General features: G+C 44.9%; 1 protein-coding gene across 1 annotated transcript; it reads left to right on the top strand.

Moving 5' to 3' along the window:
* The first annotated feature begins 16,262 nt into the window (after positions 1-16,262).
* KCNE2 (potassium voltage-gated channel subfamily E regulatory subunit 2) lies at positions 16,263-16,919 on the top strand. The gene has a single exon (XM_032865552.1). The coding sequence runs from the start codon at positions 16,263-16,265 to the stop codon at positions 16,632-16,634; it is 372 nt and encodes a 123-aa protein (XP_032721443.1). The 3' UTR covers positions 16,635-16,919.

The following is a 16,919-nucleotide window of genomic DNA, read 5'->3' as shown; positions in this document are numbered from 1 at the left end:
TGCGGGCAAAACAAGAGGGCTTCAGTTCTTAAAATATCCCCAAACAAGCTCAGTAGTAAACAAAAGTGCAGATAGTTCTGAACTCTGTCTCCACAGAGAACTGCAGGGAAATTCATAGCTTTTAAGCATTCAAAATGCAGGAAGGGTCTGGAACAGTGATCTGTTTCTCAAGAAGATCCATATATGGAAAAGTTGAAGTTAGGAGAACCAGCAGTTTTAAACAGTTGATGTTTAGTGAAGGTTCTATGTGCCGCCTAGATGTTGCATTTCCTGGCTTTTTGCTGTAAAGTGTAACCCTTTCAGAAAGATGTGCAGATGTTACTATGTGCTGATTTGATTTTTAAGGATGTCTGCTATTTAAAAAAAAAAAGTTTAATGTGCTAGAAACGTTATAGTTGGGCTGGAAGCACGCTCGGGCGATGGAATCAGCAGCAGCGGCTTCAGGGAAAAAAGTCAGACTGGTTCCCGCGGAGGGAAAAGCTTAGCGTTGGCGCCACCTGGTGTCCGCTATGCGAGTTTCAGGCACGGAACCCAGGGAGAGGTGCACTGCGCATTTAAGCTCAGACAATGACGGGGAAGGCCACTTCGGGCACCCCAAAGAGTATTTTGTGCACGCTGTGTATAATAACGACCTATACCTTGGCCTCGTATTCTGAAACTTTTGAGTTTGGTCATGACTTCTCCAGCTATTTTTCCTCATCTGTCGAATAGGGTTCATTGCCCCAGCCTTGTAGACTTGGGGTGAAGGAAAACATAAAGTGCCTCGCACATTGCCTGACACACAGAAGGTGCTCCACAAATGGACGGAGCTGAGCTAGAGGCAATGGGTCTTGACATGACTGCTGGGCAGGAGGCCGGGTGAGCCTGAGAAAGTGGACTGTGGGCTGTAACTTCAGATTGTATTTGAACTTTGGTGCTGTTAGTAATTTCCTGAAAGAAGACAATGCATTGAGAGCTGTGTGAGCTTTGGAAAGTGCAGCCAGAGCCTGGTTTCTTCAATGGCAGCAAAGTACAAGGTCAAGTTTTCGGGGCAAGACATCCCCCTGGGGCTTGAACAAGGCTCTCAGGTCCTGCCCAACCTTTCACAAGTTTCCAGAGATGTCGTAAAGTGGAGGCAGTTTTGCCCGAGCCTGGGACTCAGCGAGGGCGGTACAAGTAACAGAAGAATTGGACGAAGGGACAAGGGATGGTCAGATCCCTCCCCCACGTCTGGATCCTCCCTGAGCAGAATCAATGGACTAGGCTGCACAAGAATATAGTTCTAATCTCCTATAGTTCTAATCTTCTAGAATCCCAAGAGATCATAACTCTGGGTACAAAACATAGAGCTTTGCTGGTGAGAATACAGAACAATGAGAATTTTCATTCATTGCTGGTCAGAATGTAAAATGGTGCAGGATCTCTGGAAACTAATTCGGCAGTTTCTTATCAAACCAAACATGCCTCTGTGATCTGATCCAGCAACCGCTCTCTTGAATGTTAACCCCAGAGCAATGAAAACTTACATTCACACCCAAATCTGTACATAAATGTTCACAGCAGCTCTATTCACAATAGCAAAAAACTGAAAACAACTCAAATACCTTTCGGCAGATGAGTGGTTGAACATCCGTTGACTGGAGTAAAAGTCAGTGGGCAGCATGGATGTACCCAACTCACTTGGATCTCACGGAAATCATGCTGAGTGGGCGAAAAGCTCATCTCAAAAGGCTTTATAGTGTGCAATACTACTTATAGAACATTCTAGAAGTGGCAGATTTATAGAGAGGGCAACCTGGGAATAGAGATATAAGAAAGGGGTGCAAGTGGAAAAGGGGGACATGGAAAGGTTAGTTTCTTAATGGTGTTGAGGGAAGTTTTTACCCTGGTGGTGGTGTTGGTTCCACAGATGATGTAACAGTTGAACACGCATCAAACTACACACACGGCACACACACGCACACACGCGCACACTCAGATGAGTGCAGGTTAAAAATGGTGAAATCTGGATTTGGTCTGTGGGCTAGTTAACAGCACTGTATCAATATCAGTTTTCCAGGGTTTTTTTTTTTTTAAGCTTTATTTATTTGTTACATGGAGGGTAGAGGCAGAGGAAGAGAGAGTCTTAAGCAGACTCTGCTTGATCTCACGATGCTGAGATCACGACCTGAGCAGAACCCAAGAGTAGGAGGCTTAACTGACTGAGCCACTCAGGGGCCCCCGGTTTCCTGGTTTTGATATTATATTCTAGTTGTGTATGATGTCACCACTGGGGAAGGCTGGCTGGAGGGGAAGTGGGACTCAGCATTTTTGCATCTTCCTCCGAATCTATCATGATTTCAAAATAAAAATAATAAACAGGAAATACATAGCAAAGTTGTATTCATCACGCTCTAAAATAAAAATTTAAAAAGAGGTCAACCCAAAGTCTTCCCAAGGGGTGTTGGCAGTGAGGGCAGGCAGGGAGGAGGGCTCTCCCACCCAGAGCAGCATGAGCCCATTTTTATCAGCTTTGTACAACTGAGCACCTCTGGACTCAGTAGCTTTATGAGTCACACACGCTTGACAGCACTGTGGGGACACAGTGTGGTTGTTCTGAACACGGCAGCCTCTGGTGTAGACTCTGTTTCTCTAGCCCTAGAGGAGGGGAACCTATCAAGCTTGAAGGACCATGCAATAGAAAGTGATCATCAGGAATTCTCCAGAACTGGACAGCAGGTGCCCCTGAGCCATCCCTTTTCAGGATATTCGGTAAAGTTGTGCTTTCTCCTTAACGTTGCTAACCGGAAGCGAATACCTTCATTTTTTATTTTATTTTCCTGTGGTAAGAACATTTAGCATATGCTCTACCTTCTCAATGATCTTCACGTGCACGACACCGCATGGCTGACTCCAGGGACCATGTTGGACAGCAGATCTCTGGAACTTTCTCATCTTGCCTGACTGAAACTTTGTGCCTGTTGGGCAGTCACTCCCCATCTCCACGTCCTGCTAGCTCCCGGCAACCACCATTTTACTCTCTGATTCTCTGAACTATTTTAGACATTTCAGAGAAGTGCAAACAGACAGTGTTTGTTTTTCTGTGACCGGCTGATTTCACTCAGCATCATGTCCTCTGGGTGTCTCTGTGTTGTCACAGAGGAGTTTCCTCTTTAAAGGTTGACTAAAATTCCATCATACGTGTACGCCACACGTTCTTCACCCATTTATCTGTCGATAATCCACATTTTGGCTGCTGGGCACAATGTCGCAATGAACATGGGGATACAGATATCCCTTCGAGATCCTGATTTCAATTCTTTGGGATAAATTCCCAGACCGAGGCTTGCTGGATCATACAGTAGTTCTAGTTTTAATTTTTTGGATGACCCTCCACAGTGCCTTGTGTAGCAACTCTACCATTTTCAGTTCTCACCAATAGTGTGCAAATCTTCCAGTTTCTCCACATCCTTACCAATGTCTGTCTTTTTGCTTTTGTGATCGCGGCCATCCTGACAGGTCTGAGGCGAAGCAAGTTCTTATAGCTACCACAGTTTGGAACCCAGTGGAGGCTTGGAGATGGTTTTCTCCAAGACCAGGCAAGGAATCATGGGTTTGTCCTAAATTTTCAAGGAGACAGAATCCTTAGACAAGATTTCTTAATGGAGCAGGTGCTTGGGTTTAGCCAATGTTCTCCGCTGAGACCGATCCTGTGTGTGTCGGGAGGGTAGGAAGGCGGGAAGTCCATGGCAATGGAGTGGGTGGGGTGGGTGCTCCCACCAGGGATGTGCCTGGGCAGGGGGCTTCTTCTTGCCCTGGAGACTCTCCAGCCTGGTCTTCTGTCTTTGAATTAAACACTCCAGAGAAAACCCACTCAACACAGTGCCCAAATGATGGACTTGGGAATGAGGGGAGATATTCCCAATGATGTGTCTGGAAAGAGCCCTCTGGAAAAAGTTTCATTGGATGCACTAAGAGGACCTGTGTTTTAAGCAAAGGTAAGCTTGATTCTTAGCAAAATCCCTACGTGTTTGGGGAGTAGAGTTCTTGATGAAGCCATACTTGTTGGGAATGGTCAAGCTTGTTTTCAACTTAAAGAAGAGAGAACATTAGAGTGACTCCTCTGTCAAATGGTGTCACTGCTGCAGAGCCATTTGTCAGCTCTTGTAATATTTGGAAGGTGGGTACAGAGAAATTAGAGGCTCCATGTGCACGAAAGCACCATGGTTTCTCAACACATCCAGCTCTAGCTTTTCACAAAACTGTTTTGCTCATGCTAAAGCCATGAAAGTAAATATACTGTTTTAGGAGTCCCACTTGGAAACTTCGTATTGTTAAGACTCTCAAAATAATGCAAAGTTTCTATTCCAAGTATCTTTTTGATTGGGAGAATAATCTCGGTACCTTATAAATAGATGGGGTGGTTGGTTTCCTCAGTGCCCAAATCTAGAATTGCAGTCTTTTCTGAGAGTTTGGGAAGCATCAAGAGCTTTTGTTCAACCAGACTCGGGAAAACAATACAGACAAGTTCTTGCTGTCACAGAACTCAAGTTCTAGTTAGAGGCAGGAAAAGGAAATGGCAACCAATAAAGTAGGGTAAGGTCAGAATTCAAAGATGCCACACACACAGGGTGTGGGCTGTGCAGACTCCATTCCCAGTCTCAGTGAGGACATCTTCCCATTATGCACTGCCCCACCTACGCCACAGTACGTGGCATCCCTGCCCAACTCAGACTATAAAAAAGACAAGGAAAATAAAGTAGGGGGACTGGTGACAGATTGGGAGAGCAGGAAAACACCTGTCTGAGAAGATGTCATTTGAAGTGAAGAAGAAGTGAGCTGTGTGAAGATCTGGGGAAGAGCATTCCAGGGAAAGGGAACAGCCAATGCCAAGGTGCTGTGGTCAGCTGGATAATGGCCCCTCATAGATGTCTGCACCTTAATCCCTGGAACCTGTGAACATGTTTCCTTTGTGTGGTAAAAGGGACTTTGTGGTTGTGATTGAATAATAGTCTTGTGATGATGAGAAGATTACCCTGGATTGTCTGGGCAGGTCTAATACAATCACCAAGGTCCTCAGTAGAGGAAGGCAGGAGGGTCAGTTAGAGGCCAGAAGATGTGAAAGCAGAGGTTAGTGTGATATGAAGAAGGGCCACCACCCTTTCCAAGGAATTAGGGCAGCCTAATTCCAGAAGAAGCAGGCTCTCCCTCCAGAGCCTCCAGAAGGAGCCATCCTACCCACACTTTGGACTTCTGACCACCGGAACTTCAAGAGAATAAATTTGTGTTATTTAGGTGACTTAGTTTATGGTATTTTGTTACAGCAACAATAGGAAACTATTACAGATCCTATGGTGGAAATAGAAGATCAGGGAGACAGGATCAGACTACAAGACGAAGAAGAGGTCAAAGAAGGGGACCAGGGCTAGGTCCTCTATGGCACTAGGCATTCTGGACTTTATTCTGAAGAAGCTGGGAAACCAGTGGAGAGATTCATACAGGGACTAGCATGTTCTGGTTTATGAGGTCCCTCTTAGAAGTGGATGAATGGGGACAAAGAGTGGAAAGTCATAACATAGTTCTGCCATGAGCCGAGGGTGGTTTGAAGAAAGTAGACTGACTTGGGATGTGTTTTGAGGTGTCAAATTAAAACACAAGACTACCGGAGCAGTAACAAACAAAGGAATTTATTGCTTTCCAGGCAAAGGAGACAAGGTCAAAGAGTCTGTGCAGAAATGGAAAGAATTAGGTTTGGGACAACAGGGAGAAAGTATAACAACAACAACAACAACAACAACAACAACAACGGCAAGATTCTAAGAAAAGGTATCTGGCTGGTTCATGAAATGGGTTGTAGTTCTTCTTTGCATTTGGCTGTTCCACTAGTTAACAGAAAAGCTCCCAGCACATTTTCCAAAGAAGTCGGGGATGGGTTGCTAAAGTTCTGGTGGGTTTAATTTCACCCAGTAGGCAAATTCATACAGCCATGGTCAAGGCTGAGAGTTTTCTTTGATAGGAGGCAGTCAACAGTATTTGCTAATGGATTGGAGGTGGGAGCATTGGTTTGCAATCTTCTCAGCAGCGACCCTGTATAATCTGAAACTAGCCCCTGTACTTAGAGGGCAGTGAAAGCTCGAAGAGACCAGTGGCCACTGCAGGCTGGTAGGTGGCAGGTTTAAAGTTCCAAAGGGAGCTTACATATGAGCCTCACCTTGGGCAACATCAAGACGAATGGATCCCCACACCTGCTTGCCAAATCTTCAAAGTTTATAAAGAGGCACTAACTGGGTCTAGACCCATATACTGTGCAGGTGCTCTCAACACCATATCATTATCTCAAGGTCGTGTTCTTGGAGAAGACTCTGGGAGAAGGAAAGATGAGCAGAACCCACATTTGAAGGACAGGATGGTGTTTGAGGAGCCTCCAAGTGCCCTGTCCAGCTCACAGGTCAGTGGGTGGTCACATCTTTTCAATGATGTTTCCCAGTAGGGAGGTCAGGAAAAGAAAGGAATCAACACTAATTGTTAGGGTTTGGGCTTAAGGAACTGGGAGGATGGTGGGGACACTCTGTTGTGACAGGGAAAGGGAGAAGCAGATTTGGTGGGAGAATTAAAAGTTCTGTTTGCACCTTGAGGTTGAGATGCCCATTAGACCTCCATGTGGAAATGTTAAGCAAGCGTTTCGACATTTGAGTCTGAAGTTCAGAGGAGAAAACTGGGCTGGGGATATAAATTTAGAAGTCAACTACATAAACATAGATTTTTAAGAAATCAACTTTATTGTGGTAGAGCTTACATAAAATTACACATATGTATTTTAAAGATTTTATTTATTTATTTATTTATTTTTTTGTCAGAGAGAGAGAGCGTGAGAGTGAGCACAGGCAGATAGAGTGGCAGGCAGAGGCAGAGCGAGAAGCAGGCTCCCCGCTGAGCAAGGAGCCCGATGTGGGACTCGATCCCAGGACTCTGGGATCATGACCTGAGCCGAAGGCAGCCGCTTAACCAACTGAGCCACCCAGGCGTCCCTACACATATGTATTTTAAAGGCACAGTTCAAAGAATCTTGACAAATGTGTACATCCAGTAAGTACTACCACAATCCAGACCTAGAACAATTCAGTTACCCCATAAAACTCTCTCAATCTTTTGCAGCCAGTCTTCTCCTTACCTGGTCCCAGAAGACAACTGACCTGCTTTCTATCACTATGGATTACTTTTGCCTTTTCTGGAATTTCTAGAAATGGAATCATACAGTACAGCTTTTTCTGTGTATTTGACTTCTTTTGCTCAGATAATGTTTCCGAGATGTATCCATGTTGTTGCATGTATTAGTTCCTTTTTATTGTTGAGAAATATTCTACTGTGTAGATATACTACGATTTGTTTACTTATTTATCTGCTGAGGGGTATTTGGGTTAATCCCAGCTTTTAGCTATTATGAATAAAGCTACTAGGAATGTTCACGTGTGAGTATTTGTGTGGACATACTTTTCGCCCCCATTTATTTTGGGTAAATACTTAGAAGTGGGATTGTTAAGTCCACATAGTTACTTTCTAAGAAAGTGCCAAGCTGTTTTCAAGTGGTGGTACCATTTTATGTTCCCATCAGCAACGTAAGAACGTTCCAGTTACTCCATATTCTCGTCAACACTTGCTGTTGTTGGTTCCTTAAAAAGGACTTTAGCCATTCCAGTAGGTGTGTAGTGGTAGCTCATTGTGGTTGTAAGTTCATTTCCCTAATAAGAAAATGATGTTGAGCCATTGTGGGCTAGGGCTTAAAGGAAAAAAAAATCATAATTTACTCCTTGTAACCCAAAATTTGTATAGGAGAGAGGTGATCAGATCATCAAAGAACAATATTTCCATCACCATAGAAATGCAAAGTCTGAATTTGGATTTAACTGTAAATTGTGATATACTGGAAGGGTGTGGAGAAGTTAAGAGGCTGTGGACATAGAGTTACCTACCGTAATAGGAGGTCAGTAGGTAAAGCCTATGTGGGCTATCTCCCAGTAGGATTGGCTTGAACAGAGTGACATTGACTGACTTGAAATTCTCCAGAGACAATTACTCGACTTCCTACATTCCCCGTTACTCACCACTAGCAGTTGCTAGCCTTTTGATTTGTATCATAGTGGTGCCCTAAAAACAGTACTAGTAGCTTGAAAGGAAGGTTCAATTCTAGACAGTCTTCCACTGTTCTTATCTTTCGAAGGAATTTTGGGTTTATTAGTGCTGGATGTGGAACTGAGTCACATCCAATTTTAAACCCAAAGCAGACTCAACTCCCTGGGCTTTAAAAACATATGCCATATGTAGGCAGAGGAGCTCTGTAAAGGTGTGGGTTGTAATTTGATTTTCAAAGAGAACATTTGCTTTTGTGAAACTCACTTTCTGGCAGATACCACTTTGCTCTTCTGTTGGAGACAATGCAGAGTAGATCTACCAAGAGCCTTTTGCAGAGGCCAGGTGGGCTGAAGCCTGTCAGGGGGAGACATGAAACAGCTCTGTCCTCCTCCCATTTTCTTCTCCAGCCTGCAGCAGATGCTTGGGTCGTGTTTATACTCCGTTTCTGCAACCACTTTGTCAGTCCTCATCTCATTCCAGTTGTGTGAATTGAGTATCAGGGCATAAGTAGGAGCTATCTAAAAATAAACCACTAAGGAGCTACTCTTCAAACAGTGCTAGAATATTCTTTTCCTTGGTGAGGTCTGCTCAAGCTCTGCTTCTCACTGCCATGTCCTTCTGTATCCTTCTCTTAAAAATAACAGCAAAAGGTCCTACTTATAAAACACTTTCTATCTTACTATGTGTCAGGTTCTGTAGGAAGTGCTTTCCATTCATTATCTCATTTAACTTTGGTGACAACCCGGTGAGGTAGGGGGTTTTAATTTCCCCATTTTCCAGATGAGGAATCCAGAGATGGGGAACGTAAGTAATTTGCTCACCTGGTTTGTCAGCCTCCAAAGCCAAGCTCTCAGCCTCTGTGATGTACTGCCTTCCAGTTCGGCCTCAAATTACTGAAGTGTAGTCTTGCACACCGTTTTGATTCTCCTCACTTTTGCGCTAGGAGAATGCAAGACACCAAATTAAATGGTCAAGACTGGTTCAGGAGTGAGGGAGATTTTGGTCTCTGCTCCTCGCTTCTACCAGTAGGTGGCAGAGTTGCCCCAGTGGACTGTCCCTGGGAGCCCTTTGAAGGGCTTCCGTTTCTATGGAGACGCTTCCCCCACCCCTCCCGCTGGACCATCCAACCATTTTTGTGTGGTTGAGGTTGCCTAATTGTGTTCAGTGAAGACAATCTATAAGGACATATGACGTCATGAGAGGCTGACGTGGAGTTACAGAGAAACTTGTATTTCTTTAGCTCACACCCACTATGTTAACTACTATGAATTGTAGATAATTTGATATCCCAGCCACCGTCCTCTTGCCACCCAGTGCACCTCAAGCCACATGGCTCAGAGCACCATTTGATGACAAAATTCCATTGTAAAACACAGGTCCTCTTACTTTGCACAGCTATATGACAGAGGGATGGGCAGCCCTCTGCCTTGACGTGATTTTGCTTGTATGTCACTACTGTGGCCACCATTCAGGGTTAGGCTCAAATCCTGGCTCTACTTCTATGTCATCCCGACCTCTGGACCTCTTTGTGCCTGGATTCCTTAGCTGTAAAGTTCAGAGTCCCTTTACATTGTGTTGTCATGACTGCATGAGCCTAAGACAATGAAAGCATTTGAGAAAGACGGGCACGTGATAACACCCTGTCTAATTCCAAGGACTCCCACCATGATAGAAAAGGATCTTTTGGTAAGCAGAGAGCTTTTAGCTTTTTGGGGGTCTTTACATAATTCCCTGGACTTGTTTCCATGTTCTTTGTATAGTACCCTTATTGTGGCTGGTTTCTACAGTGCAAGATAACAATGTTGCTCTAAAGCCACATGAAAATGGTCTCAAAGAGCGGGTATTTAAAGAAAATTAGGTTTGGGGCACCTGGGTGGCTGAGTCGGTTAAGCATCTGCCTTTGGCTCAGGTCATGATCCCAGGGTGCTGGGATCGAGCCCCGCATGGGGCTCCCTGCTCAGTGGGAAACCTGTTTCTCCCTCTCCCACTCCCCCTGCTTGTGTTCCCTCTCTCGCTGTCTCTCTCTCTCTGTCAAATCAATAAAAATAAATTTAAGAACTTTAAAAACAAATAAAATTAGATTTATGAGCAGGGGGTTAGAATAGGGGTGTTGGCCTGGAGGCTTACTGGCCTTCCCCTCAACCCACATCCCCAGAGATGGCCGTGTTTATCTCATCTCTCTGGGATGCTTGCCCTTGGCACAAGTCCTGCAGGGAACGGTGCTGTCCACCACAAGCCTTTCCCTGAGGAGGGGGGCTCACTGTGGCCAGGCAGTGTCCTGGCTGGGGCTGGCATCACGGGGCCCAAGGAGGGAATTTTCCTCTACCCAATGCCAGCCTCCAAGTAGGTACACCCCATCAGGCACCAAGGTTAATTCCCAAAGGCTGGCCCGTATTTAACTTTCCACGTGAGATTAGATTAAATATTTGGGTTCATAAAAGCCTAGATTGCAGACCGCGGCTCACAAAGGCTTGGTTGGCTGCAAGCAGAGGGGGGCCTGGCAGGCTGAGATTTATGCAGAGTTCCTGAGAGCTTGCCAACACCAACCAGGAGGTTTAGAACAGCCTGGCTTTTTAGCAGGGGATTTCGTACTGCCCACGCACTGCCTAGGTAAGCTTCCATTGCAAATTAGTTTCTGAGAAATTAAGTAACAAAGCGATCGATTTCCCTTCCCAGAAATTATAAAAGGAGTGATTTTCCTGGTATAAGATGGCCTTTGCTTCTTTTCTTCTTTTTTCTCTCTCTCTGTTCTTTTCCTTCTACTCCTTCTTATTCTACTTCCTCTTCTTCTTCTTTTTTTTTTCTTTAAGATTTTATTTATTTATTTGACAGAGAGACACACAGTGAGAGAGAAAACACAAGCAGGGGGAGCAGGAAGGGGAAAAGCAGACTTTCTGCTGAGCAGGGAGCCCAATGCGGGGCTCAATCCCAGAACCGTGGGATCATGCTCTCAGCCAAAGGTGGACGCTTAACAACTGAGCCACGCAGGCGCTCCTACTTCCTCTTCTTTTTCTCCTTGTCCCCCTCATTCTTATTCTAATTCTTGGTATTGTTTTCCTTCCTCATTTCTTCATGCTCTGATAAAAATTTGGAAAGTGTTTTTGTGGAATGTTCATGGTAAATGCAGATAATCACATCCTTTTCTAATCTTGATATAAAAATGAAAGACTTTGGGGTATAGTCAGTTAAGTGTCTGACTCTTGATTTTGGGTCAGGTCATATCTTGGGGTCATGAGATTGAGCCCCGTGTCTGGTTCCGTGCTGAATGTGGAACCAACTTAAGGTCCTCTCTCTCCGTCTCCCTCCACCTCTCCCTGCTACTGTGCACTCCCACTCTCTCCAAAACTCTAAAAACAAAACAAAACAAAAAAGATAAACAACGAAAGCCTTCGCTCCTTGTTAGACTCAGGTGATGCTAATGGTCTACCATCTTACCTTCTTTCCTTTGGAAGATTTATTATTATTATTATTATTATTATTATTATTTTATTTGATGGGGGTACAGGCAGAGAGAGAGAGGGAGAGAGTCTTAAGCAGACTCCCTGCTGAACACGGAGCCTGAGATGCGGAACTCGACCTCATGACCCTGAGATCACGACCTGAGCTGAAACCAAGAACAGGTCGCTAAACTGATGGCACCACCCCAAGTCCCCACCACCATCTTTCAAGAACACAGAACTTTGGGGGTTGGGATTGAGTGGGTGTTACCTTCCTCACAGTGTCCAGATTGTCTCTGTTGTGAATGACACATACCTGTGACAAACACAGCTGGAAATAGGGGATCATTCTGTGTCCTGAAGATAGGGCACAACTACTTGGTGTGCAGGAGCTGAAACGGGGGTCTCAGTCTCACTTCTTTTACTCAGCTGAGCTGCCTGGTCACAGGCGATGGAAATGGGGCATTACTGGAATGTGTGACCTCTGCTAGGGCACTGTGGGTGCTGGGTACCTACCTGGGTGACTTGGGTTTCTAGTCCCAGAGCTGTGGCCACCATGTAAGTCCTGTGATGCTCGACAGGTGACTTAAGCTCTGTGGGCTATACTTACGGCACCTGCCAGATGAGCAGTCCAGCCTAAATAATCTCTAGAGGCCCATCCTGTTCTTTGACTAAGAATTATTTATTAAAAATGCTTAAAAACATAGGTTCCCCTATGTTAGGTTGAACCATATGAAATTGCCAACACTGCCCATACTTAACATGCAGAAATGGCAATTTCATATGGTTCAACAGAACATAAGTAACAGTCTTCACATTACTAAACACCTACCATGGTGTTCTACTTAGAGAGGGATACTATGTGTACCGAATATGATCAATATCTACCAGTTAAGTAGTTATTCTGAGTATCAAAAATTTAAGCCTATTGGAACTTTCCAGCATAATGTCCATCAGTAAAATTGCTTTCACACATCAATTTGCTTTCCCCTTTGTTATGAAACAAACAATGGACTATTCAACCATGTCTCATGCAACAGTGCTCAAAATACCAATCGCCCTTGGACTCAACTTTTTTTGAAAATTTTTTTTTCACCTCCCTTCACTTCCCTGGTACCAGCAGCCAGGTACTTAATCTACCTGAGCCCTTTTCACTCTATAAGTAAGTCTTATCAAGAAGCACCTTCCAATCTGCTTTTTAAAAAATTTATTCGTTACTTTAGACAGAGAGAGGTAAGTGGGTAGGGGCAGAGGGAGAGGAAGAAAGAGAGAGAACCTCCAGCGCTAGATCCCATGATCCCGAGATCATGACCGGAGCTAAAATCAACTGACTGAGCCACCCAGAGGCCCCGAGAAGTTTTGCCATGAGCCTTTGTCCATGTTAGAAAAGCTGAACAAATAATCAGTAGTAGCTCCAGCAGCAAGTTGCCAAATACTGCTATGCTCGTACCTTAAACAAACCCAAAGAGCTCCAGTGGAATCCAGCACTGAGGTCCCTAAACTCAAAGATACTCTGTCACAGGGATACCCGGTTGGGCTCTAGGGGACCAGGAGTCCCCTGAAACTGAATGTGGAGCTTTGTGTGTGCATATGTATACTTTTGGGGAGAAGAATAGAATCAGTTCGTTGAATTTCATTTTTCAAGGAATTTGTGAATCCCCTCCTCTCCTGCAAGTAAGCTGAGAATCACCGTTCTAGTAGTTTCCAGTCGAAGCCCATAGTATGTGAGAGAGGACCATTCATTGATTCACCAAACATTTGGTGAAAATCTGGGATGTACCAACCACGATGCAGGGCCCTGGGATACAAAGATGAGTAAAACCGTAGATCCCTGCCCCCCAGCAGCTCAAGTTCCCATATAATTGTGATCCAAAAGGCTTTAGCTCTCTGAACTCCAGTTTCCTTGTCTGTAAAAGGGAGGTGAAAATCCCAGGGTCGTAGAGTGGTTTTGAGTATCACATGAATAATTCACAATACATGGGTAATTGAAAACGAGCAAATAGACAAGCGTGGCAGTTTGCAGAAGCAGCACAGAAAAGGATCTCCAGCTCACACAGAGGCCTGGGGAAAAGCTCATGGGTGACGTGACCACAGACAGGGTAGGAGGGTTTGAACGTACTGCCATTTTTATGTGTGAGCCTGGAGAGACTCAGCTCCTTTGTCCTGTAGAAATTGTATTTCTTTCTTCCTCTGCAGGGTGACTCAGGGACATCAGAAGACGGAGGTTACTCCAATGCCCTCTCCTCTCTCCTCTGGGCTCCATCTCCCCTCCCCCTCAGTACTTACTGGAAGTGCCCCATTCCCATTTTAGCTGTGGAATCTCGAGGCTTCCCTTGAGGCACCCTGTCCTGGATGGCCTTGCCGAGCCTCAAAACACAGCTCTCCTAGGTCCCCATTCTCTCAGAGCCCTGAAAAGACAGGGGCCTCACAATGGAGCACTCTTACAGTCAGGCACTGGCCTAGATTTTTCACAGGTGGTACCATTGCTTTGATGAAAACATTCACAGAAGGGTGTTGGCAGTGGGCCTGCCCTCTGCTACTGCCCTTCCTCTGTTCAGAGTCGTCACTGGTGGAATTCCAAGCACAGTGCACAGCCCACAGAGGAGATATGTGGGAGGCAGGGTGGGTAGATGAGCTTAGAGTACTTAGGAGTTTGCAATGCTGTCACCTTTTTGGGGAGAGACTCGGATCCAAGGCAGGACCTCGTGCAGCCCAGTGTTACTGGAGTAGTTTCCAAAAAGTGCTGTCTGATAAGCAAAAATAACTAGAATAATTGCAATCTTAAGAGAACCTTAGCAAAAGCATTGCAGGGGAGCTGATTCTCAGCCCAGAAGGGGGTATCCCCCTTCTGGCTAATTTTCTGCTGCCTGCTTCTGCTCAGCACCCTCCCCCAGACCAAATTTCCCTCATCAGTCACACCTGGGACTTCTCTATCCCGCCACCAGCCCTTCCTTCTGTACATTGAGCAGTTCTGTGTGTGTGTGTTTTTTAAACTTGTCTCTATGTTCTATCGAGTTTTCCATTTGGCTTCACAAAAGGAAACTGAATTTTCTCTAGATGGTGCTGAAACGGGGAGATAAACAAGCTGGTGAAATCACAAGTTTCTTTATTGGATGAAGAAGTGGAGAAGGGTTGGCAGAGAGGGTGAGAACACTCACAGGTGAAGGAATCATCCCTGTAAAACCAGCCCTGACATAGCACAGAGGGGTGGGTTGTCTTTTGATTGATGAAATAAGTGTGAACTCCTCCAAAATGAGCAGATCTCATCTCTGGGAGGGTTAAGGAGCCAGTGGTGATGTCTTGCGTAGGATTAAAGCTACCTTAGCTATACTCCTCACAGCGAACTGTTTTATTTTAAGCGGGGAAAAAGCATGTCTTTATTATGTTGTTTTGAACATGTGCTTGGCATGTACTTTGGGGAAATCTTATTCATTTGTCGAGCTTCCTTTCAACTCTCTAGGTTTTGGGTGGAGGGTAGAGTGAGAGAAAGACCTGGGAGCCTTTTGAATAATAGGATTTAATACAACGATTGAAAAAAATCTATTAACTTAGTTACCATAATTCTCAATGAATGAAATGTTGGGAAGGCGTCAGAGAAAGACCTGGGTATGTACTCGTGCCCTTTCCGCAGGTGGGGAGATCGGAAACCTCTCTTCTCATAAGAGGAAACAAAAGCCCTGTTAAAGAGAAGGGGCATTGTTTTCAGAAAGGCATTAGGCAAACACACTATTGGGTTGTTCAGGCTTTTATTGACTGGGCAAACCTGTAGGTTCTGGATAATCCTAGGTTCTCTTCCTGCCTACATTCCTTCCACTTCTGTTCACACCTGTTTGCTCCATCACTGCACCATGTTCAGCTCCATTCTCTGAGCTCCCTTATTGCTTTGTTCAGACCTCTTAAAACTCTTTACTTCTCCTTGCTATTTGTTTGCAGTTCTCCCACGACCCTGAGCTTCCACAGACAGAAATCTCATATTCATTAATCATCTCTGCATTTCCAGTGCCCCTCATGTGCCCGGCACATCCATTTATTCATTCAGCGTCCATTGTGTGTCTCTGATGTGTCGGGCTCTGTGCCCACATTAGCTGTCCCAAGGCAGGCAAAGAAGATATGCGTCCTGTCCTCATGGAAAGGACAGTGGAGTAGGAAAGATGACACCCTAAGCCAATAATTACACACACACACCAGCAATATACACACATAATTAACACATATACATATATATACAGTTTTATCCTCCATTAAATTTTCTTAAAGTAACTGATCATTGAATTTTTTAAAAGATTTTATTTATTTGACAGAGAGAGAGAGAGAGAGAAAGCGAGAGATCACAAGTAGACAGAGAGGCAGGCAGAGGGAGAGGGGGAAGCAGGCTCCCTGCTGAGCAGGGAGCCCAATGTGGATCTCCATCCCAGGACCCTGAGACCATGACCTGAGCCGAAGGCAGAGGCTTAGCACACTGAGCCACCCAGCCACCCCCCCCATCAAATTTTTATGGTAAGGTAACCCGCATCTAAAAAAATGCATCAATTTGCATGCGCAACGCTTAAGGAACAACAACAACAACAACAACAAAATGCACTCAATCTGTCAATCACCAGCTAGGTAAGAAGAAATATTACCTCTCCCTTTGTATTCCCCCTCACTTTATCCCCTAAAGTAGTCAAATGCAGAAAGAGTCAGTGTTCTCCACCTTGCTCATCTATTTTATCATTCAAATTGCAGCAGGAGGAAGCTATGCCTACTTTATCCAACCTGACACAAACCCTGGAAGATGTCTTCAAAAGGGTTTTTATTACTTATATGGACAACTGGCGCAGGAACACAACAGCTGAGCAAGAGGCCCTACAAGCCAAACTCGATGCTGAGAACTTCTACTATGTCATCCTGTACCTCATGGTGATGATCGGAATGTTCTCGTTCATCATCGTAGCGATCCTGGTGAGCACCGTGAAATCCAAGCGGCAGGAGCACTCCAACGACCCCTACCACCAGTACATCGTGGAAGACTGGCAAGAGAAGTACAAGAATCAAATCTTGAATCTAGAAGAATCAAAGACCACCTTCCACGAGAACGTGGGTGCAGCAGGGTTCAAAATGGGACCTTGAGAAACAGAATAGGCACAAAGCCAACATCTGATATCCGGGTCCGAAGAGATGCCCTGTCGTGGAGCAAACCCAAGTTGTCATTGGTTAGGAGACACTCAGTTCCTTGCTTGCTGTGGAGAACTTTCACGGAGATCATGTGGCCGCTCAACCAAGATAGATGACATTTTACTCTCGGTGATTTATACTTGCTCATCGGAGCCATATTTTATGTGGAAGACCTCTTTTAAGTTCTGGGCAATGTTAATGGCATTTTAACCGATGTCCACCGTGACAAATGTTGTCAAG

This window comes from Lontra canadensis, unplaced genomic scaffold (assembly GCF_010015895.1).
Source record: "Lontra canadensis isolate GAN:19392208 unplaced genomic scaffold, GSC_riverotter_1.0 scaffold29, whole genome shotgun sequence".
Classification (NCBI taxonomy): Eukaryota; Metazoa; Chordata; class Mammalia; order Carnivora; family Mustelidae; genus Lontra; species Lontra canadensis.
The sequence above is the reverse complement of the archived record's forward strand: the minus strand, read 5'-3'. Positions and strand labels throughout refer to the sequence as shown.